Here is a 23,925-nt window from a genome sequence, read left to right as displayed (position 1 = left end):
TATTTTAGAGATGAGGTCTCGCCAAGTTGCCCAGGTGGGTCTCGAACCCGCAGGCTCAGGTAATCCACTCACCTCGGTCTCTCAAAGTGCTGGGATTACAGACTGAGCCACTGAACCCAGCCTACTGTAGCATTTTTAACTATGAATTCAACACATCTTTTTAAAAAAACTGTTCTAGAAAATAAAAAAATTAAAAACTGCTCTAACATTTTTTAAGCAGGGGCTGGGCGTGGTGTCTCAGGCCTGTAATCCCAGCACTTTGGGAGGCTGAGATGGGAGGATCACTTGAGGCTGGGAGTTCCAGAATAGCCTAGGCACATAGCGAGACCTCATATCTATAAAAAATTAAAAAATTTTTAAAAATTTGGGTTCAGTGGCTCAAGCCTGGAATCCCAGCACTTTGGGAGGCTGAGGCAAGAGGATTGGCTGAGCCCAGGGGTTCGAGACCAGCCTGGGCAACTTGGTGAGACCTCGTCTCTATAATAAATCCAAAGAATAAGTCAGGCATGGTAGCGCGTGCCTGTAGTTCCAGCTACTTGGAAGGCTGAGGCAGAAGGACATAGTGAGACCCCCAACTCAGAAAAACCAAAATGTTTTTAAGTAGAATTGTCATTATTTTTTCCAGTCTTCTGGTTACAAGTGGCAGGGTTTGAGCTTTGCCTGTCCCTAACTCAGTTTTCCCATAAATAGCCCCGCTATTTTTAGAGCATCACTTTGCAAACATGAGATTTCTCAGGGACACACACACAGATATACACACACAGCCATGAGAGCCAAAAGGTCTGCCCTGTTCTTAGGCCCATCTTACGTTTGAGGAAAGAAACTCTTGACATGTGGTTGGTCTTGCCCTGGTTCATACAGCTGGCGAGTGGCAGAAGGGACCCCAGAGCCTGTGCCCTTCACTACTCTGACCCTGTCAATCCAGCAGTTCACCAAGTCTTTTCTGATCACACATCTGGAGGGCGTGGACAGGCTTACAGTGCGGGACCCAAGAGCACAAGCTTCTGAGCTAGACAGAGCTGAGTGTAGACCCCAACAGTACTTCTGCCCAGTGAGTTCCTAATTCCTCAGAGCTCTGACTTCCCCTTCTGTGCAGTGGGGATGATGATAAGTATTCACGCGTACAATGAGCAGAGACAAAGAGAGACTGTATATTAGAAGGCTGAAACCGGGCTCAGTGGCTCAGCCTGTAATCCCAGCACTTTGGGAGGCCGAGGCGAGTGGATTGCCTGAGCCCGTAGGTTCCAGACCAGTCTCGGCAGCGTGGTGAGACCTCAACTCTACAATAGATCAAAAAACTAGCCAGGTGTGGTAGTGCATGCCTATAGTTCCAGCTGCTTGGAAGGCTGAGGCAGGAGGATTGCCAGAGCCCAGCAGGTCAATGCTGGAGTGGGCGTGAGCGTGCCATGGCACTCCAGCCTGGGCGATGGAGGGAGACTGCAATTCACAAACAAAAAGCAACAGAAAAAGGGCTGAGCCCTGAGCCTGGCATTTAGTTTATGCTCAGGGGATATTGAGCATGTCTCGGAAAAGTTAGCATCTTATTCCTCCGAGCACTGGTTCGCTCAGCCCCTTCTGCCTGGGATGACCTCAACGAAGCCAGCAAAGCCCCTGCCCACACTTCACCAAATCCCAGCTTAATTTGAAGGGTTCATCCTTGGATTTTTACTGTTAGAATTAGTCTCTGCCTCCCTTGATCTCTCTCACATCATGTTTAGGCTTCTACTAAAGGATCTACCATCCCTCACCCTGTGGTTAAGCTCCTTGAGAGAATGTCTACTCCTCCACCCACATGCAGTCCCTGCGGTGACTCTCTGATATCTGATGCAGCAGTCATCAGTCCTGTGTGTCTATTTGAATGTCAGTTTCAGCCCATCAATGTTACTGTTGCAATAGTCACAAGAAGTCGGATTTTATATATAAAAAATAGTGTATTTATTCTTATATGTTTAAGCTTTAGTCACCTTCAAAGTCCTCTCTCCTTGATGCAGCGCACCTATCGAGATGTTTTTTTCCACTGCTCAAAACAGTTTTTAAACTTGTCTATTTGGAGGTCTTTGAGTACTACTGCCATTTTTGTTTCACCTCTTCCACATCCACAAATTGTTTCCCTTTGAGGGTTTTCTTAATCCGGTGAAACAAAAAAAAACAGTCACTTGGGCAAGATTGGGTGAATAAGAAGCATAGAGCATGGATGGGGTCATACCATTTTTGGCCAAAAATTACTGAACACTCAGCAGGGTGTGGGCAGATGTGTTGTCATGGTGAAAGAACCAGGCACCTGTTTGACACAACTCGGGATGTTTCTTCTGCAAATTGTGACACAGTCTTCTCCAAACTTCCAGATAAAAACTTTGGTTGACTGTTAAATCTGGAGGAACAAATTCCGAGTGTACTACAAAGGGCTCATCTTCCAAAAGATAATTCCATTTTTGTTTTGGCTTACCCCTTTTGTCATAGCGGACAGCACACTGTCTAGACCATTTCCATCCCTGTGGAAAGTTCTACTGGGCGGTGCCACCCTGGAGCCTAGGGCCCATCTCAGCTCACCTTGGCACTCTCTGCATCTGACAGGCAGTGCAGAAGTCCACCCACCCCGAGGCCTTGGCCTTGGATGGGCTCCTTCCCATCCTCTGGCCTCAGGCCCAATGTCTTCTGCCCTGAGGGACCTTCCCTGGTCACCCTGAAGCAGCCCATCCTCATCTTTATCCCATTTTCCTGTTCATTTTCACCCAAGCACATCCCACGCTCAGAAATGCTCTTATTGCTGGATCAACTGTCCTGTCCATTGGTGAAATCTATACTGTATCTCTAGTGCCTACAAAAGTGCATTTCATATTGTGGGTACTCAATAACTATTTACGGCTGTGCCAGCACTGAGCTGTCCCATACAAGAGCCAAGATCCAGAACATGAAGCAGGTCAGGGAAATCTTTCAGAATCAGGGAGGTCCCTCCTTGATGTAGTGGGTATACCTGTGAGATGAGATGCTGGGCTGGACAGTCTCTAAGGCAGCAGTCCCCAACCTTTTCAGAAGATAGTCTTTCCACGGACCGTGGAGGGGGACCACCAGGCATTAGACTTTCACAAGGAGCATGTAAACAGGTCCTTTGCCTGCACAGTTCACCATAGGGTTCGTGCTCCTATGAGAATCTAATGCCGCCATTGATGTGACAGCATGCAGAACTATGCTTGCCTGCGGCTCACTTCCTGCTGTGCTGCCAGTTCCTAACAGGCCACGGACCAGTACCAGTTCACAGCCTGGGGGCTGGGAACCCTGCTCTAAGGAACCTCCAGGTATTGGCATCCTTTGATCCTGAACAACTCCAAGGCCCCTCTTCCATCAACCCACGGATGTTCACCAGGAGTTCACAGGACATCTGGTGCCACAGGACTCTGGCCCTTTCTTGAGTTCCACCTTCCAGGTCACTTCAGGTCAGTGAAGTGAATGAACACTACTAACTAATGAGAACCAAGGACTGTGTCGGAGCCTTTCGGGAACCGTCTTTCTCTCCTCAATTGTGACATGCTAGTCCTATTTTACAGAAGAGAGACTGAACTTCAGGTGAAAATAAGGAGGCCGTTCCTGATCAGAGACAGAGCCAGGGAGAGGGAGGCTGGAGTCTGAAGGCCAACCCAGCCCGTTCCAACCTCCTCCTCCACGCCGCCCTGAGATGGGTGCTGCCTCTCTGCTCTTCTGCTTTAAATAAAACAGCAAAACAGAACAAAACAGCAAAACACTGCTCTGCCCTTGATTTAGTTTGGCAACAAGGAAGTTTCCCAATTTCCCTTGCAATTTTCTCCCAAATATAAACTTTCAGGAGATGAAGAGGAAAAATAAAAATAACAGTCACTTAAAAAGAAATACAATTGCATTGTTTTAATGTTATAAAAAGCCAAGTAATGGTTTTAAAGTACAGCGTTGCTCTATTTTGGTTTTTACTCTTAGAAAAGAATCCTTATTACTGTATTGTTTTAAAATGGATAGCAAAAGGAATTGGAATAAACACTGGGGGAGACATTCTAGTGATCCTGGCCACAGATCAGAGAAACCCGGGCTCGGCCAGACTCTGGTTTCCCAGGCAAATTCTCTGCTGAGTCGATGAAGGTGTTAGGAAAAGAAGGACCAGAGGAAAAAATACACAAACACTTGTCTCTGTCGTGGGCTGAAGATTGCCACTGAAGTCCCTGCAAGTTTATATTTGGGAGAAAATTGCAAGGGAAATTGGGAAACTTCCTTGTTGCCATTGAAGTCAGTCATGACTTAAGGCCTGGGCATGACACAGTCGTCTTGTTGACAGCTGTCCCCAGCACAAGCCTGGAGCTGGTGGGAGCCCCGGGCCACTGGCCCTGAGTTATGGACCTCAGAGAATGACACTCTCACTCCCCTTCCCTCCTACCCCCAAGTCCCAGCTCAGGCCTCTCTCGCGGCCTTCTTGGGCCCAGCTGCAGCCTCAGGCCATCAGGAAGATTAAATGGTCATAGAAAAGTTCTACACTCCTACCAAGAGCGTCCCACGCGTCACTGCATTCCAACCTTCCCACAACCCTGGCCCACTATGACGCCTGGCTTGCTAATGAGGAAGTTGAAGCCTAGCATGTCCAGGAACATGCCCAAGCCCATGCAGCCTGTGTGTGGCAGAGCCGGGTTCAGCCCAGACGGGCAGGCTCCAGTGTCTTCGCTCTGAAGCCCTCAACCACATGCCAAGGCCTAGAGAGCACTGGGGGGAGGAGTCATAGGTGGTGACACAGGCCAGCCGTGGCCCAGGGCTCGTGGCTCTGCCTTGCTGGCACCTCTTGGCCCTGTCAGAGAAGAGACAGGAGACAAGCAGGGCAGGGCTGAAGAACACAGGCCCCAGGATTCTGGAGAAAGACTCCCTGCCTCTCTCACATGCTACAGTAGCCCTGAGTACTTCCTTGTGTGTAAGATGGGAATGAGAATCTCCTCTCATCTTCCTCCAAGAGTTTCTGTGAAGGTGAAAGGATGGATGGGACACGGACCAGCACATCACCATCCTCTGAGAGGTTATTAGAAATACAGCATAAAGCCGGGCTCTTTGGCTCAGCCTGTAATCCTGCGCCTTTGGAAGGCGCAGGTGAGTGAATTGCCTGAGCCCACGGGTTCGAGACTCGCCTGGGCAGCGAGACCTCATCTCTACAATAAATCAAAAAATCAGCCGGGTGTGGTAGCGTGCGCCTGTAATTCCGGCTACTCGGAAGGCTGAGGCAGAAAGATCGCCATAGCCCAGCAGGTCGAGGCTGCGGTGGCCGGGAGCGACCACTGCACTCCAGTCTAGGCGACAGAGTGAGACTCCAACTCAAAAAAAAAAGAAATACAGCATCTTGGCCCTACCCCATCATGTACTTACTCAGGAGTGCATTTTTTTTTAAATTCAAGGTCTCACTGTGGCCCAGGCTGGAGTGCAGTGGCACGATCATGGCTCACCACAGCCTCAGCCTTCTGGGCTCAGGTGATCCTCCTGCCTCGGCCTCCCTAGTAGCTGGGACTATAGGAGCGCACCATCACACCCTGCTAATTTTTTAATTTTTTGTAGAGACGAAGTCTTGCGATGCCGCTCAGGCTGGTTTTGAACTCCTGGGCTCAAGCAATCCTCCCGCCTCAGTTTCCCGACGTGCTAAAATTATAGGCGTGAACTATCATACCCAGCCAGGATCCGCATTTTTCAAGAGTGGATCGGATGTGAGGAAAAAGTCTGACAACATCCAGGAAGGGTGGAGACCAGTGTGGAGAGGAGCAGAATCTCCACGAGACAGAAGGTCCAGGAGGGGCAGCTGCAGGGAGCACAGGACCTGGGCTTGGCGAGGGTCGCGTCCCAGGCCACGGGGGCTTGCCTGGGGCACCCGGGTCACCCCGGATCCTCCATCTACTAGCCTTGTGGGCGCTCTGGAGTTGAGCGCCTCGCCTGGAGAAAGGCTCTCAGTTCCCACCAGATTGTAACGAGGTTGGAGTCTGACAACATGGACGAGATTGATGTGCACAGCCTTGTGCGGCTGTGGGAAATTCTGCCTGTCTGGAGACGAGGGAAGAGGAGCTCAGGCCATGAAGTGGGGAAGGGACAGCCTGGCTCTGCCCGAGACGCATCCTGTTGGAAACCAGCTCCAACATGACCACGTGAAGCCGCTGAAGCCCCGAGCCACCGGCTCACCCAACCTACCTTTCTTCAAATACACAGCCAGGGGATCTTGCCCACGGCTCCTTGCTATCACCTGGCAGCTAAGATTTCCAAAGCCGGTGGCCTTTGGGTTCCCCAATGCGTCTTGCACCTGGAGATGGAAAGACGCTGTGTTATCATTCCATGGTGTTTGATCATTCAATTCAACAGACATTTCTCTAACTCTAGCCATGGCTAGGCATGGTGGCTGCAAAGTTAAGTAAGAGGTTTTTGTTTGTTAGTTTCTCCTGGTCTGTTGGTGCAGACATGTACGCAGTAAATTCCAGCCCAGTGTGTGAGCTGCAAAGGTACATGTAATCAAAGGGGAGGGAGCAATTAATTCTATTGAGAAAGGGGAGCCAGAAAAGTTTTCCAGAAAAAGTGAATCTGGGCGAGGTTCTGATGTACGAGTAAGAGTTCACCAGATAGAAACAAGGAAAGGTTGATATTAAGCAGAGGAAACTTCATACAGACACCCAGAATGTCATGAGTGGTTTCCTAACTAGGGCCAGTGGTTTGTGGACTGTCACCTAGGAGGAGGGAGTGACAGGAAAGGGGACAGAGGCAGAAGCCAGCTCATGGAGACTGTCCAGTGAGGATCTGCAAAAAGGTGCTTGAGCTTGGAGATGGCCAGACTTCCAGAGATCTTGCCACTGTCAGCTACCTCGGATGTCTTTCTGACTTATTTTCACTTATTGCCATGTGGGTGCGGCAGGATAAATCTGACTCTATTAATCTGAGTTTTCTTCTCAGTATTTTGCCACCCCCCGCCCCACAAGGTTACCCAATTTCGAGCTCCCTGTGGAGAATTTTGAGGGACAGGGCGAAAGCACAGCTGTCTGAAGGCAATGGTTCTTCTTGCTTTGCAGAAAGCCTGGACTCACTAAAGGGATGACGGCCTGGGGAGGGACAGGAGGGCTGTGGAGAGCACAGGAGAAGGAGAGATTCCCGCATACCTGGGAACGGCTTGGGTGGGGTAGGAGGCGCAGGCACCCACCCTCACCCCTTATGGCTGCCACACCCAGAGACAGAGACCGCAGATGTCGGCGAGCCCTGGGAAGCCTAAACTCAAGTCATGGGGGTCCCTGCCCTGGCAGAGTCCCCGCCATCCCCCCAAGCCTGGCCCAGAAGCAGTGAAGCCGGGGAGGCCGGCAGCAGCTCCTGGGACTATGGGTCTCGACATCGAGCAGTGTGGCCAATCCCTGAAGACCAGGGACTGACACCCCATGCCTTTGGACCAGGAGGCCCAGCTCTGGAGAGGAGCCTTGATCATGGCTGAGATGGAAGTTTCCGCAGACCTGACAAGAGGAATGATGTGAACTGCCACGGCGGTCATTAGAACAGTGGTCACGGGGCACAGACCTTGTGGCAGAAACTCTCTTCTGAGCTTTTCCATATAGGCCCATATCTAGGCCTCACAACCAACCTGAAATGCGGGTGTCATCGTGACCCCGTATCAACCAGGCAATCTGAGCACCAAGGGGCTAAACAGCAACAAGCAAGTAGCAGAGATGGGATTCAAACCTGAGACCTTGCCCTGATTCCTCTCTAGACCTTGTAGTTATAGAAGTCACTCAAAAGCCCTAAAATTTAGGGGTCTATCCTCCAGGCCCTGTCTGGATGTCACTTATGGATTCACTCTGACCCGCTGGTGCATGGGTAAATGGGCACGCAATGCATCCACGTTGGTGACTTTGCAAAGTCGCCATAAATCTGCATGTCCTGAACTGAAACAACGTGAATACATTATGGAAATCTATAGGAGGGGTTGGTATGCTGCCTCTGGAAAAATAAGGCAAATTTTCAGGAGAGATATATATGGGGGGAGAGAGGGGGAAAGATAAATATGAGAAAATCAAGGTAGAAAAGAATACATCTACAATATTATCACATAAAAAAAACAGAAAACATGCTTCTAAAAACACAGACATTTTCTGGAAAGATCCATAAGAAATCAGAGAGTAAAATGGAGATTTGGATGTGTTTACAAGTTAGGAAATTAGGAGACAGGAGACTTTTACTTTTCTAATCTAATGTCTTCCTATTTGAATTCTATGGTACTTCATAAAATTGCCAATAGCCTATCAGTTTTGATGTACAGAAACAACAAGATCATGTGGTTCTGACGAATATTTGACATTTTTCTTCTTTTTAAGCTATTTTCATGCTTCATTTCTACAATAGCAAGGAATGCTGGGGTCTGGGACCCCAAGGGGCAGATGGTGGTGAGGGCTCAGGACCGCCTGCAACACTGTGCACCCAGGCCCAAGCTGCCTGAGGGACAGGTGGTGGGGAACAGAAGGGGCGCTCAAGGCCAAGGTTCTTTGCTGACCGTTCGTCAGGAAACGGCGCAGCTCAGGTAAACGCTCCCTACATCAGCTTCCTACTGGCCTGTCAAGGGCCCATGGTAGCTTCCGTCTCCCAAAGTCTCATCGCTTTGGAGAAATGGAGGCAGTATGGGATGAACTAGTACCAAACTCATTCCATCACCACATCAGCCCAGTGTCCACTGAGCAGTGTCAGGCTGGCATAGAACAGACAAGAGGCAGAACCATCACGTGGCTGCCCCGTCTCACCTGGCCGGAAGTCGTGCAGGCAACGTTGTCACTTGTCCAAGCATGGAAATCACACAAAACCTCTGATCCCGTTGTGGACACCACGAGGAAGCTGCAAGCCTCATCCTTGGCACAGTCTGCAAGTACCATGGGACAGTCACCCACCAGGCCCTTGGGTGATGACGAGGACAGGACACACACAACCTTCCCTGACCCACACCCAAATACGCACACACACACACACCAAACACACAAACACATACACACCAATGGACATGCAAATATACAACAAATGCACACTCACAAAAGGACATACATACAGACATGTGCAAATACACACATAAACACATATACACCTAAATACACACCCAAATATACACACATACAAATAGACACACACATAAACACACACATGCATACATGCACAAACACACGCCATGTGCCTCGTGCTGTGTAAAGCCCCTCTGTGATTGAGTCATTGATCTCTGTCTTACTGGCAAGGAGACTGAAGAACAGCTCAGCTCAGGAACTTATGAGGTCACGAGGCAACCAAGCGGCAGAGCTAGAATGGCAGACAGGCTTCAGTACCTGTGTAATGCTCAGCTGGGTCTGCCTACATGAAACCTCCTTGACATTTTAATTGATTCCCCTCTATGAGGAGCCAAGTCCAGGTGCCCACAGAGACCACAGCTTTGTTCAAGACTATGCCCCATCCCCATCAGGGGCAGATGGTGGCCTTTCTGGGGGATTTCAGGACATGATCTAATCCCCAAATCTCGCTGGGATGCCTCCCACGACGACGATGGGAAGCCACACGCTTAATGAGGCCAGAGATCACAGCTGCTTTTAGTGCACATGGCATGGCAGGCATGCAGCATTCAACTGGGAAATATTCACAAATAACTCTAGCAACGAACGATTTATCCGAGACAGGGTTTCTGGTAGAAAATGAAGTTGACTGAGGAAATAAATGCACACATTCATATTTATCGTTATAAGGCACTTTCACATATATGATTAATGCTGATTCTTGCATCAGGCAAGAGGTAAGTTTAGAGACCCAAAGGCCGAGGCTTGGCATGGTCATGTGGCTGCAGGTCACGGCATTACTCCAATACCTTTGTACTCCTGAGCCCTCTCCACTGCATTTTTCCCAGCTGGGGGTCAAGGGACAGCCACTCAGATCTGGTGAGAGGGTACCTTTTCTCTAACAGGACATCTCACAAAGTGCAGCTCTATTAAGATGAACTCTTGGATGCTGAGGTGGTTTTCTGGGCTTTCCACCATCTCCCAATTTCCATCTCAGCATTGCAAGGTTGCAGGGCCCTCATGAACGAGGTGCTCAGAGATAAATGGTGTCATTTTTATCCACAAACTGCCCGAACCATTCAGAACCCAAAGAAAATAACTATTCTTGGCCCTAAAGCCCTCCTGTCCCCTCAACTGACCTCACTTGATCCTCCCTGTAAGAAGAGCTCTGTACCAGGCTCAGGGACAAATTCAGTCAAGAAAACAATAGGAGCTCTGGGTCCTTGTTAGAGCCATGAGAATCCTCGATTCTGATTGGCCAAGTGCTGACCGAAACCAGGGCTCCCGCCATGGCCCGATCACATTTCCTCATGTTCCCACCAACCCATACGCATCCTGTCCCCATCGTGCCGCTTGGTTCTCTAGATGACTTGGTCTTCTTACCAGTCTCCCCTTTTCCTCGCCAACAACAATATCCACCCCCTCCCACTGCCATTGTGGCTTTATTTTCCTACCTCAAAAGTGGCCCTTTGATCAACTGTAAAACTCTCTTGGTGCTTGTTATGGGCTGAATTATGTTCTCCATTCAAAACTCATACATTGTAGGCCTACCCTAGGACCAAAGAATGTCACGGCATTTGGAGATATGGTCTTTAAAGAAGTAATTAAGTACATAATGAGGTCATTAGAGTAGTCCCTAGTCTAATAGGACTGGTGTCTTTATAAGAAAAAAAAATTAGGATATAGACATACACAGAAAACACCAACTGAGCAAAGTCGGCCGTTAGCAAGCCAAGGAGAGAGGACCCAGAAGAAACCAACCCTGCTGACACTTTGATCTTGGAATTCCAGCCTCTAGAATTGTGAGTCAAGTGTCTGTTGTTTAGACTCCATGGTTGGTGGTGTTTTGTTGGCCCAAGCAGACTAATACAATGCTGAATGCCTGGACCCCTACTGGATGCACAATTACTGCCCGTCTGGGATTATCCTGCTCGTGCTTGTCTCTTGGTATCTGACAGGATACCATCTTGCTAGACATTGCTTACTTGAGGCTTCCTTTTCAAACAGTTGCCTGGTTCCTTTCTTACAGTGTTGTGAACTCGGTGTTATGTATTTTGGACACTGAGTTTGGCCTAGTGGGTTGAGCCATCTCCTGACACGAACAGATGGACTTGTCTTCCCTGCTTGCCGCATTTCCTAAGAGTCTGCACCCTCTTTTTCTTCCACCCCATCAGCATACCCTTCGAACTGAAGTTGTGTCACAGCTTGTGTGCACATGCACATGAATACGTGTATGACATTATTTGCCAAGACCAACAACTGTCATCGCCCTCCATCAAGTTTCCTGTCTTGGTGCGAACTCCTCGTGTCTATAGGTTTGATTCCTTGGCTCTTGGGAATATCTTTCACGCTACAAACTCTTTTTTCCAGCTTCTACCTCATGTCTTGCACTGTGTTTGTGAAACAAACAATACGGCGTGCTCACCATAACCAAAGCAGACGTCCAAAACAGATTCATATTCAGAGTGGTTATTATTTAACAGCTCAACCCCATGTGCTTACTGAGGGAGGTATAAAACTGTTGGATCTGACAGCATTAGTCTGAGCTTGAATTTAAGTTCTGATGCTTGCTGGCTCTGTGACATTGAGCAAGTTACTTAAGCTCTCAAAGCCTTGATTTTCTTGTCTGTAACTTGGAATAACAATGACTACTTTATGGGTGGTTGTAAGACAATGAGATAGCCCTTGCAAAGATACATGCTCAATAAATAGGAGCTGTTATTACCTCCTCTCTGGCCTCACTGCTGAGATAGGCAGATTTATATTCCAGCTTGGAAACATTGCTCTAGGCCAGACTAATTTTTGTTCATTTCTGTTTCGTAACATTTTTTGGCATACAGTAGATACACCTATAAACTCTGTAGTAAAATTATCCATTAAATAAACATTTTGGAAATCAATTGATTTACAGTGTTTTTGTTAAAGCGTATTTTTCATGATAGCTGTGAGTTTGATTTGGTTTATCTTGACAACTTCAGCAGAGCTTATGTCTCCACCATCCCCCATCTGCCATCTCTCCTCTACCCCCCTTACCTGCCAAGCACTGCATCAGCGGGAATTCAGAACCAGGAACTGTAGACCTGGCCGCCAGAGGAGTGTCGTCACTGAAGGTTACCTTTGAGTCTGGGACCTTCTCAAATTTCTGCATCACTGAAAATAAAGCAGATTTATGAAATGCGACTTTGAAGGGTTGTAGGCAACTTCAGAGAAGCATAAACAGTGATGGGCCAAGAAGTCACTTCCCGTCAGCAGCCCTGGTCACACAAACATCCCAGGAAGAGAGCAATTTTATAAGGACATGCGATCTCGTGTGGAATACTGAGACCTACAACTAACCCTGTCTCCATTTTCCTACCTAAATGTCAGGAAGAAGGGGAAAATGTAATTATTATCAATTACATCATATAATTATTTTATTGAAAAGCTTTTTTCTGTAAAACAACTTGAGTGCTTTCTGAAATGAGGTAAGCTATTTTTTAAAAGACAAATAAGGCACATGCATATGAATTCATGTAAATCTGAGAATGTGTCATGCCACTCAGGCATCCTTTTTTTTTTGAAAGTAAGACTTATTGAGAAGACAGAAAAGCTTCCACAATGGGAGGGGACCCGAGGGACTTGCCCTAGGACCATATTTGTTGAAGTGATATATTAGCATCTGTTTTCCTAGCTATCATCAACACACTTGAGCTTCATGTGCTAGGAATAACATCACCTCATGCTCACCAAACTAGACAAGTGAGGAGGAAGAAATATCATTTCTCAAGGCTGTGAGACTTGGAATTCATTCTTCACCAAGCAAAAAAGCAAGCAGGGAGGGAGGGTGGTTCTCCAGGAATGAGATTCATCTTCCTAGCCAGAAATGCCCCAGAGTGCCAACATTTTGCAGGTAACTATCAAAAAGCAAGACTTATTTGCAAGCCCAAAAGCACATACAAGCATCAGTTTTCCCCAAACATAACTATAAACATATGTACAAGGACTCATTATTAGACACATCCATCGCTTTATAAAAGACATTTGTGTCTAGATTGGTTTTTCAAGTCAATAAATTCAGTGCCATCAAAAGAAATTTTTTTTCAGCTTTCATAATAAGCGCATAAAAATGTTTATTTCTTTTGGGATAGACTTGGAAGAGGCCAGCTTCAGTATAATAGAAACGACATGCTTTAAACTCCCAAAATTGTTGATTTAGGAAAGAATTCTAACTTTACAAGATGGTTCTTCCACACTGAACATTGAAGTTGCCAAGTTTATGTGCTCAGGTCCCACTCAGCCTTTCTTCTCTCATTTTCTTTCTTCTTTTTAATTTTTATACTCCATCATATCTTGTTTGTAGAGACTGCACACACGAGTCCAACAACAACATCATCACAGTGTCCCTAAGTCTTAAATGACATAGACCAGATGCTCAGAACATTCTAGGAAACTAAACATAATTGGAAAGGGCTTTCAGTTTTCAATTAAGCTCTGCCAAAAATACAGTCAGCTTAGCACTTCAACTAGAGAAACTGCTAGTTTTCAGACAATGAATGTCTTGCTGATAGAGAGCTACATAGCGCAGCCCTCTGTGAAGAAGCTCATGACCACTCATAACGAAACAATCCAGGAACCAATTTGCCAATGGAATATTGAGTCCATTTGCAGATTTATACATTCGGGTGTAATTTTCCATGTATCAAATTTCTACTTAGCAGATAGTTACAAATGTCTTGGGGAAAGCATACAATTTAACATGAGAGCACAGTATACATTTGATCATGACTCCTATGTAGTACATCATGGCTATGTAAGTGCCTGTCTCCTTTCAGGGTGAAGACAATGTTCTGATCATATCTGAAAACTCACTAGCCAGCACAGTGACAGAGATACGAGTTTCCTATATATTGGATGGATGGATGGACGGACAGAGAGACAAATGAATGACTAACAATATCATCATAACACCAGCCATAAACCAGGAGAAATATGATAGTATAATCCCAACATTAGGCATGTACCTCTGTTTGGGCATTTCATGCAACAAAGATCAGAATTAGGAAACTGGGTCTAAAGTTAAAGGGAAGATGAGTTTGAAATATTTCCATTGACCAGGGTCAAACTAACTTTGGGCATAAACACAGCAATATAAAGAAGATGAAGAAGTTCCCAGAAACTGCAGCAGGAGAGAGTCCAGACAGAAAGGCAGAAGGCAGGGGGAGAGGCACCAAGTCTGAGTTTGCCCTCAGCTGGAGTCCTGGTGCCACCAAGAGCCCTATGACCTTGGGCACCTCTCAACCTCTGAGAGTCCCAGCTTCCTGGATGTGAGGATTAAACAGCATAGCATGGAACACATGGCATGTGGTGTGACAACTTAGTACGTACCAGATCCCTTTGCTCCCCTGGAGAACACCCTGCCTATGTGACAGTGCTTGTACGATTGGCCACAGAGATTGAGGAAGTGGGAGAACCTCCTTCCAGAAGACCTTTGGTAAACAGTATTAAAGAAGCCCAATGAATACCTGGAACAATTCATTCATTCTGTCAACAAGTTCCTGGTGCCCTGGAATAGGTCAAGAAACAGGATACAGTTCCATCCCCAAAGCAACATAGGGGTTAACGCGGCTAGAATTCAGAGAAGAGGCTGAATATTGCAATGACTTTATTCCAAGAGCTCTACAGAACCACTGGGGAATTATAAGCGGCATTACATAAGCAGAATCGCCTTGTAAGATAATTGCGCTGGAAGCATCATAGAGAAATAGACTCACAGAAGGATATGAGAGAGGAGGGGTCAGTGGTACCACGTGGGTGGGTATGAACAAAAGCCTGGACAAAGCAGGGGAAAGCAGGGCTGGAGGAGGGGCCAATCCCTCTCACACAGGTGCCTCTTGGGAATGTGCAGAGCTGACCTCCAAGTCCTTTACTTTTTCGGAGGGATAAAAGCCTCAAAAGTGAGACTGTAATTAATTCTGCTCCCAGAGAGAAAGTTTCTCTCAAAGGCAATTCTGAGAAGAGACATGTTGACATCCCAGCGAAGGCCTGGCTTATTAGCATGGAAATCCCCTCAACAGGCCCGGAAGGAGAAACTTAAGCCTGGAGCTTTGCATATGAAGCCAAAGAGGCCAAGGATCTATCTAGAGTCTTTTCATAATAAGCTGACCCCTCAGGGAGGCATCATCAACATTGTCAAAGCTGGGCCAACTCATGAAAGCTTCTGGCGCTGCTTATTAAATTGTCTTTCTTCACTCAACACGGGGCAGAACAAGCCATGAGATACCCTACAGACTGCATACGACAATCCTTGGTGCCAAACATTGACAGGGATGTAGAGAGGACTGAGAGCACTTGGGCAGTCATCTCAGAATGGTCAGGAATCCCCAGGGCCGCTGGGCAGCTTTCTTCCCCTCTAAGTACACCCTCTCCTGTGTTTGTGAAGGAGCTACCTAACTGCTCTCTCAAATCACCTTCCAGCTCTCACACGCCTGATTACTCTTCCCGCCCAAGAGGAGGAATATTGGAAGGCAACAGAATAAGACCTTCATGGATTTGCAATTTTTCCATGGAGACACACGCACATAAAAATAGGTGTTTAGAATGGGTTAGCGTTTCGATAGAGAAGGGAAATGATTGCACTGAGCATTAGTAAATGGCAACTTCTCATTTGGATTTTCTCCAGTACTTTGTGTCACTACTGAGCAACTTCCCTAGAGGACAGGCTATGTATGCATGTGTGTGCATGTGTGTATGCATGTACAGGCTTGTATGCACATGTGTGTTTATTGAGATGGTAGATAATTCTAGATAGAAGCACAGACTGTTATCATGAAAAACACAGGGGTTTGGGAGTCTGACGCATACCAGCTCAATTCTTTTTTTTTAATTTTTTTGAGTTGGAGTCTCACTTTGTCACCAGGCTGGAGTGCAGTGGCACACTCCCAACCACTGCAGCCTTGACCTACTGGGCTCAGGTGGTCTTTCCGCCTCAGCCTTCCAAGTAGTCAGAACAACAGGCGCGCGCTACCCTGCCCGACTACTTTTTTGATTTATTGTAGAGACGAGGTCTCACCATTTTTCCCAGGCTGGTCTCGAACCCGCGTACTCAGGCAATCCTCTCCCCTCAGCCTCCCAAAGTGCTGTGATCATAGGCTTGAACCACCGTGCCCGGCCACCAACTCAGTTCTAAGTATATTAAACCTAACTAGGGGATGAAGATAAGCGCTTAAACAACTTTTGCCTCAGTTTTGGCCAAAATATTAGCAATAACAGTGTCTACTGTTTAGGAAAATCATGGCATTCAAATGTGATAAACACATAAGATGCTGGGCCTGTGGTAAGTCCATGTGTGGGGGGCCTTCGCCCCACACAGAAATACTAAGAACATGGCAGATAGGCCTTGCCCGGGCTTGCCACACGTGCAAGGGGCAGCCACAGGACCTCAAGCAAAGGCAGGGGACATCAGGGAAGGGCAGAGTGGAGTCCTGAAGACCAAGAGGATGCTGATTAAGGGATCTTGTAGGGTGGTTCAGCCTCCCTCCTTATTTAACAAGAGGGAGCAGTTCACCTGCTGTTCCACAGTCTTCTGATCCTTCTGAAATATTGCACTCCCGACAGGCATGTCATCGTGAAAGCACTTGATGCCCCCACATCCTGAGCACTGAGATCCCCATTTTTCGGAAGAGGGTGAGTGACTTGCCTGAGACTATACAGCTAGTAAGGGTACCATTGGAATTAAACCACTTCGGACTCCACAGACCACACTCTTCTCTTCTGCTCTGTGGGCTCCCACTCCACCGGGTATTATAGGACATCTGTCAGTCAACCTGGGACCTGCTCACCTGATATCTCACTGAGGAACTGTGACTGGCACAGGGTAGTGCCCCATGAGTATTTTTTGACATTATAGGATGATGTTGACCTTTACAATGTCCCAGGAGACAGACGGGAAGCCATTGGGGGCTTGATGACCAGAGATATTGAGAAACTTGCTTGGGGGGTCACTCAATCAGTAAGTTATGGAACAAAGACAGGCACACAAATCAATCCTTTTGAGGGAGAAATGCTGATCGGATTTCCTAAAGCAAGCTGCCTGTAAGATTGGAAGCCTCCACAGATGATTTTTTAAAATAAAAATGTATCTCTTGTGTATGCTGAAGTTTTTATGGGTCAGGGTGCATGATGTCTGAAACTCAATCTCCAGCTGATTCAGAAAAAAGAAAGTATATTAACAATTTGGGGAGCCAGGTGATGGGTATTTGTTTATCTCTACTATTCTTCCAACGCCTACATGGATTAACATTCTTTCAAAATAAAATGATAGAGACAAATACATCTTGTGCACCTCTCTGCTTCTCTAAAACCCTGAGGCCACTCCCCACCTCCCCAGCAAGCATGGCTGATGTAACCTTCCCACGTACTTAGACACTGCGAGTCCTCAAGTAGTGCCTCTGTTTCCGACCACGGCAGCCTCTGCCCCTTGTCGTTCACGCAGAAGGCCTTCCCACTGTCCTTGTCTCTCTGGCTGGCTCGGTACTGGCCGTTCTGGTCACACTGCAGGCCTGCCTCATTTCTCTGACAGTCAGTGACACCTGGAAGCAAGAGGTGGACACAGCAATCAACGATGGGCCTCTGAGATCCCCTCCCCTCCCTACACCCAGGTTCTGGGCCATTGTCCAGGCATCTAAGTAACACATCTTATCTAGACATTCTAGCTGAAAACTCATATGTCCCCACTGTTGGGATCAATAAAGTCTCTGTGATCTGGTCCGCACCCATCCCAACCTCTGCACACACACTTCATGTTCCACACACCACCCGCTATGTTCCAGACCCTGAAGACAACAGCCTCCCTGACACCATTTGCTCCAATACAAGCCTTGCTGGTCTGACCCCTCTCCTGGTGCACGGTTCTCTCAGCCTTCACTGAGGGACCACTACCACTCACCCACTCTCACCTCAATCCTCAATTCCTCAGGAAGACCCTCCTGATATGGTTGAATGTTTGTGTCTCCCTCAAATTCACATATTGCAACCCAGTCTCCAGTGTGACGGTGTTGGGAGGTGGGGTCTTTGGGAGGTGACTAGGTCGGGAGTGGGCCCCTCAGGAATGAGATTATTGCCCCTATAAAAGGTCCAAAGGAGCTCATTTGTCCCTTCTACCATGTGACAGCACAGTGAGACGCTGTCATCTATGACCCCCTTATCAGACACCAAATCTGTTGGCACCTTGACCTTGGACTTCCCCACCACCGGAACTGTGAGAAGTAAATTTCTGTTGTTATAAGCCAGCTGGTTTATGGTCTTCTGTTATAGCAGCTCAAATGGACTAAGACAACTCTGAACTTCCCAACTAAGTCAGGCTCACATGTGACACACTCTCCCAGGGACCTATGCCTCTCCTTCATAACAGGAGACAGTTATTATTTTCATTTCTCTGTATGCATGGTGAATGACTACCTGCCTTGTGCACCATAGAAGTGCCAGGAAGGCATGAACCAGGTTTGGTTTTGCGATTCCACCTTGCTAGGGACTAAATGTTTGTGTCCCCCCCAAATTCCTACCAATAAACACAGCGCCTTGCTCTGTGTCTGACACATAAAACAAGCCCCCCTTTAAAAACTCATGAATATTAGTCAAATCCATGAATGAATTCATCTATCCCTGGGTTCAAGCAATTTCTTCTTCCTTGAAGGCCTTCCTGCACCTGTCCCCTGGCTAATCCCTTCTTCCTTCAAGACTTGCGCAAGCTGCTATAACAGCATCTGACGTGCACCCGATTATATTAATTCCATTACACTCATAGACTTACATAACTCCTTTTCCTATCATACTCTAAACTGCTTGAGGAAGAAGACTTTATTATTACACATTTAATATACCCATAGATATTTGGTATCAGGCAGGTGCTTGATAAATTTCTGATGGACGTTGGCAAAAGAGAATATCTCAATTTGGTTTTCTAGGACTGAGTAGTAGGGGAAAGGTAATCTTTCATAGCAGCCCAGAGACTTGATGACATCTGAGTTCCTGTATTTTAAGACTGTTGGTTATACGATTTGCCATTGATTAATAACGGCTATTTTATGAGGAGGTTACAAAGGCTACTTTGCAAATAGAATACTTTGCATGCCATACATGCTACCCGTGAATTAACACATCAGTAAACAAACAAGTAAATAAAGATTTACTCAGTTAGCCACAGAATATCAAAAATAGTCCACAGAACTGGCTAAGTTAGGCAACATAGGAGAAAAGTGTAAGTAAGAACTATATTTGAGACCCCAGCTATAGCAAGGAGTTGGGATGCTACGAGCTGTCCTAACACCGAATGGAAACCAATGAAATATTGTCATCCTTTCAGACTTGGCAGGTTCTTCTCTCTTCAGTGGGATTCGCTCTAAGAACACAAATCCCAGCGAGCAGAACAATGGTGTTCATGAGTCATAAAGAAGCTTCTGTAATATGAGCAGACCCTTAGCACAGACTCCAGCCTTGACACTGGAGAACCACTCACTCAAATTCAGTCTATGCCCCAGGGGAGATGTCAGGGGTTGGGGAAGCAAAGACGCAGCACAGCCCTCTCCTACTGCATGGAAATGCGATCTAATCTCACTCCAAAAGTGGGTAGGAAAGGAGTACTCATTGTTTATGTTAAACATATGATTCCACTTTGCTATGGACTAAGTGTTTGTGTCCCCCCAAATTCCTATGCTGAAGCTCTAATCCCCAGAGTGATGGGATGTAGAGGTGAAGCTTTTGGGAAGTTTAGATGAGGTTCTGAGGGTAGAGTCCCTATGATGGGATTGATGTCCTTCTCACAGACTTCAGCCTTGACCCTGGAAAACCACTCACTCAAATCTAGTCTATTCCTCAGGGAAGATACCAGGGGTGGGCGGCGAGTGGTGTGATAATGCAGCACAGCCCTCTTCTACTGCATGGAAATGTGATCAAAGCTCTCTCCAAAAGTGGGTAGAAAAGGAGTGTTCATTGTTTATGTTAAACATTCGATTCCACTTGAAATAAAAGAGGAGAGCTTTCTCTCTACCTCTCTGTGCACATACCAAAAACAGGTCGTGTGAGGACATAACCAAGAAGATAACCTTCAGCATCCTACTGACACCCTGACCTCAGACTTCCAGCCTACAGAACTGTGAGAAATAAATGTGTGTTGCCCAGTCTGTGGCAATTTGTAATATCAGCCTGAACCTAGACACATTGCATAACCACCTCATGAGTGAGACATCGTGGCCGCATCTGTTAGATTGGGGAGTTGACATTCAGAGAAGGAAGATGATTTGGCCTCGATTACAGTAACAGAGGGAGGGTAGGAATGAACTGGGCCTGGTAAGGCAAGCCCCAGCCTCTCTCTCTGTTCCCTGCCACTGTTGCTTCCCCCATAAACAAGAATCAGCACAGCACAGCAATCCCCTATTAAGAAGCTGCTCTCTGGCATTTTGATAGCCCTTCAAGTCATCTCAAACTACAGGTGCTAGAGCCCATGTGTACAAACCAAGGGTGTTTCCTCTCCATGAAAAATGCCCGACTCCCAGCCTATAAAATTCCTCTTACTTTCTTAGAATCACTGTTCTGGGACCACAGCTCTCCTGACCAAGGAAACTTCCCTAACCAAAGAAAGTGACTTGATCTCTTCTGATCACTTATTTTAAAAATTGGTTTGCTTCATGTTGACCCAATTTTAGACTAACAAGAAAAGATGCACAACAAGCCACGTTATGGGTCTTGCCAGGAAAAAACCCAGCCATACTAGGTGACTAACAAGTAAGTAGGTCGAGTGAAATCACATGACATATGGGAAGGCTGCACGCACACACAGTCCTGACAAGTGTATGGGGTCAGAAAGGGAACATGAGCCACACAGCGGAAATAACTAGAGGTGGAAAATATCTTCCACATTTCAATCTGATAAGGTTGACTCACAAAAACCCAGAGTTTCAGAATCAGACAAAACCCAGATCAAAGACCAGTTATGTCATCAATTAGCTGGGTGACTATGGCTGTTTCCTTTCTTTGAGCCTGAGTCTTCTTATCTGTTAAAGGTTGAACTTACAATATTTACCTAGAAGGGGCATTGAGAGGGTTGAATGGAATAGCACAGGCAAGATAACTGGGCCAAGTCTGCCAGGAGATAGAGAGTCAAAGATGGCGGCCCCTCTGATTATCACGCTGTGTATCCAATAGTTCTCAATGGTGGGCAATTTGGCATTCCCTCTTTCTACCTAAAAGACACTTGGCAATGTCTGGAGACATGTTTGGTTGTCACAGCTTAGGGGAGGGAGTACTGACGGCATCTAAGAGTTCGTGATGCCACCAGTCCTACCATGCTCAGTACAGCAAAGAACTATCTGTTCCAAGATGTCAAAGGTGCCAAAATGGAGGAGCCCTGTTGCATCCCATTGTCTTCCAGGGTTTCTCTTTCAAAGCAGGACCCAGTAGAACTTACAGTGAGTCTGGCTGAAAGCTCCAGTAGAAGTGGTTGTTCTGCCCACAGGACATGGGACACAGGCCAAGCTACCTGCCCGTTCTTGGTAGAATCCGACAGGACAGGGAATGCATTGCTCATCTTGAGAAAAGCTTCCTTCGGGACACTTGACTGGAAAATATAAATAGAAAAAGCAACGTCAAAAAACAGGACACTTGCTTTACAGTTCCAATCTCACTACACAGGGTGTATGAAATCCTTAAAAAGGTCAAAGAGCGCAGTCATTTAACAAGTGTCCACTGAGGCCCGACTGTGTGTTGGGCCCTGGGGCAGGGATGTGGCTGTGAACAAGAGAGACGGGTTCCTGCTTGCCAGGAGCTGTATGACATGCTCACAAGAGGTGATAGAGTCAGACAAGAACTTCGGGCATGGGTGAGGCAGGAGAGGCAGGCATGTCGGTGAGGGAGCCCCCCCTAGTGCTTGAGACTCAAATGATGAGGAGTAGCCTGGGCAAAGGTCCAGGAGAAGGGAATTCCAGGCAGGGGAACAGCACACGCAAAAACCCAAAGATAGGAGTGTTTGGACTGTTCAAAGTTGGAAAAAGAAAAGCCAAACTAAGCCACTGCAGAACCGAAACTTAGTCTGCAAAGGGAAGAAAGACAGGAGATGAAGTTGGAGAAGCATTCGAAAGATGAAAACCTATCCACAGTTGCCATGGTTTAAGGTCACACTTCCCAAAGTTAAGGTCATGGTAGAGGGTGGAGGGGCAGGGGTATGAACTTTGGGGTCTGAGAGATTGAGTGGAGTCCCCAAACTGCTTACACCAGCCTAACTTTTGACTTTTCTGAAGCTCCACTTTCTCTTCTGCAAAATGGGAGTAAATAATATTACTATATATCTAATATTAATACTATTGCATTGGAGTGCAGTGACAGACAGTGTACATGGAGTACACATCATAAGGCCAGACTCAGTGCTCAATAAATTATTCACTCTTAAGGAAGTCCTTCTTGTAGCCAGCTTCAGCACCTACTCTGTGCAAAAAGGATACCCTCTCTGGAGGCAATCCCAGCGGTTGGGCACCACCTCATTTGATGCCTGCAGTCTCTCTCTCTGTTGGTCGATCAAGTGTGACCCAGACCCAGGACTTAGAGGAGGCCAGTGAGCATTCAGCATCCACAATCAGGAGGCTCTCACTATCAAGACTGCTGGGCTTTGATTGACTCAGAACTGCCACGGACACTCTCAAGAGTGACACCCTCCTTCTGTGTTGCACCCTGGGTGCCTCACCCACCTCACCCTTATCCCTCCCGTGTTACGCTAAGAATCTGCCCATTCTAGGTCGTTGTGACCCTCTGATTCTAACACTCCTAGTTCCTCCCAAAGTCCCTCCTCTAACAGGATACCAGCTGCAAAGCCAGGAACACTCTAGAGTTAGATAGAGTTCTAAGAAGGATTCTCTGAGAGTTCCAAGTCAGAGGCCAAGGAGTTCTGGCCTGAAGAACGTACATGGAGTTGGCCACTGGTCATGATGGCTCAGAGAAGAGGTTCTTTTGCTTTCTTTCTTGGTTCAGTGTTGTATTCCCAAGAGTTCCAAGTAATTTCCAGAAGTGAGCTTTTACCCAGTCAAAAGTGGGTGCTAAGATTGTGCCCATTTTAGGAACGCTATTTTTTTGGTGAGAAAGCAGGAGTTTATTAAGACAGAAGAGTTCCCAAGTGGGAGGGGACCTGAAGGAGGGTTGCCTCCACTTTGGGAACCCTTACGCTGAACCTCTCACTCTGCTCTGTGCTTTACATGCATTGGTGATCACTCCCAAGAGTTAGTATTTTATCCCGTTTCACTACTGAGTTGAGTCCCAGGACATTCAGGCATGACTTCCTAGCATACTTTCCATGGACACTGGGGAAGTAAAATTATAGACTATGGCAAGCCCAGTGACAGATGTCTCAATGTGTTTTTCTCACAACCCCATGGGAACAGTGTCACCTCCATTCAAGACTGGAGAAAATGGAGTTTCAAGGTCTAGGTTGACCGGGCAGTGAGGCCACAGAGATTGGGTCTGAGTCTCATTCATAAATCTCCAAGCCACAGCCTCTGTCCAGCCACCAACCTGGTCACTCCCTCTGGTGGAGGAGTCAGCACCTCTGAATGGGACACGCTGGGGCAGAGCCAGCATTGACCTAGCACTGCTACCTCTGGGCTGCGTGTGCACTTGGCACTTCTGAGTAAACTAGAAATTCCAGCCACGTCTTGGAAACAGAACAGCGTGTTTTTTCGGTCTGCCCTGAGCAATTGTCATTGTCCCCCAGGAGTGGAGTTTCGTTACTTCTATGAGTCAGATTGTTGACGATCTCTGGCACTTCCAGCCCAGAACTGTGACTACTTTTTTCAAGTAGGCGGCCTCCAAGTCCATTGCAAAAGGAAAACGAAAGCATTTCAGCCAGTCCGTGTCACTCTGCCCTCCAAGCCCA

The 23,925-nt window shown here is 47.0% G+C and overlaps 1 protein-coding gene across 1 annotated transcript in view; it reads right to left on the bottom strand.

Annotated features, from left to right (window-relative positions):
• The window catches only part of TG (thyroglobulin), a 279,837-nt gene that overhangs the window by 203,678 nt on the left and 52,234 nt on the right, over positions 1 to 23,925 (bottom strand). Inside the window, exons 21-25 of the mRNA XM_008061957.1 lie at positions 21,475 to 21,624; positions 17,432 to 17,602; positions 12,069 to 12,185; positions 8,748 to 8,863; positions 6,175 to 6,283 (exon numbers count right to left, since the gene is read on the bottom strand). Of these exons, the coding sequence (XP_008060148.1) occupies positions 6,175 to 6,283; positions 8,748 to 8,863; positions 12,069 to 12,185; positions 17,432 to 17,602; positions 21,475 to 21,624 (663 nt within the window). The remainder of the gene's footprint in view (positions 1 to 6,174; positions 6,284 to 8,747; positions 8,864 to 12,068; positions 12,186 to 17,431; positions 17,603 to 21,474; positions 21,625 to 23,925) is intronic.

The sequence above is a fragment of the Carlito syrichta genome, unplaced genomic scaffold (genome assembly GCF_000164805.1).
Source record: "Carlito syrichta isolate Samal-C Ts95f unplaced genomic scaffold, Tarsius_syrichta-2.0.1 Scaffold305643, whole genome shotgun sequence".
NCBI lineage: Eukaryota > Metazoa > Chordata > Mammalia > Primates > Tarsiidae > Carlito > Carlito syrichta.
Note: the sequence above shows the minus strand (reverse complement) of the source record. Positions and strands in the feature narration are given on the sequence as shown.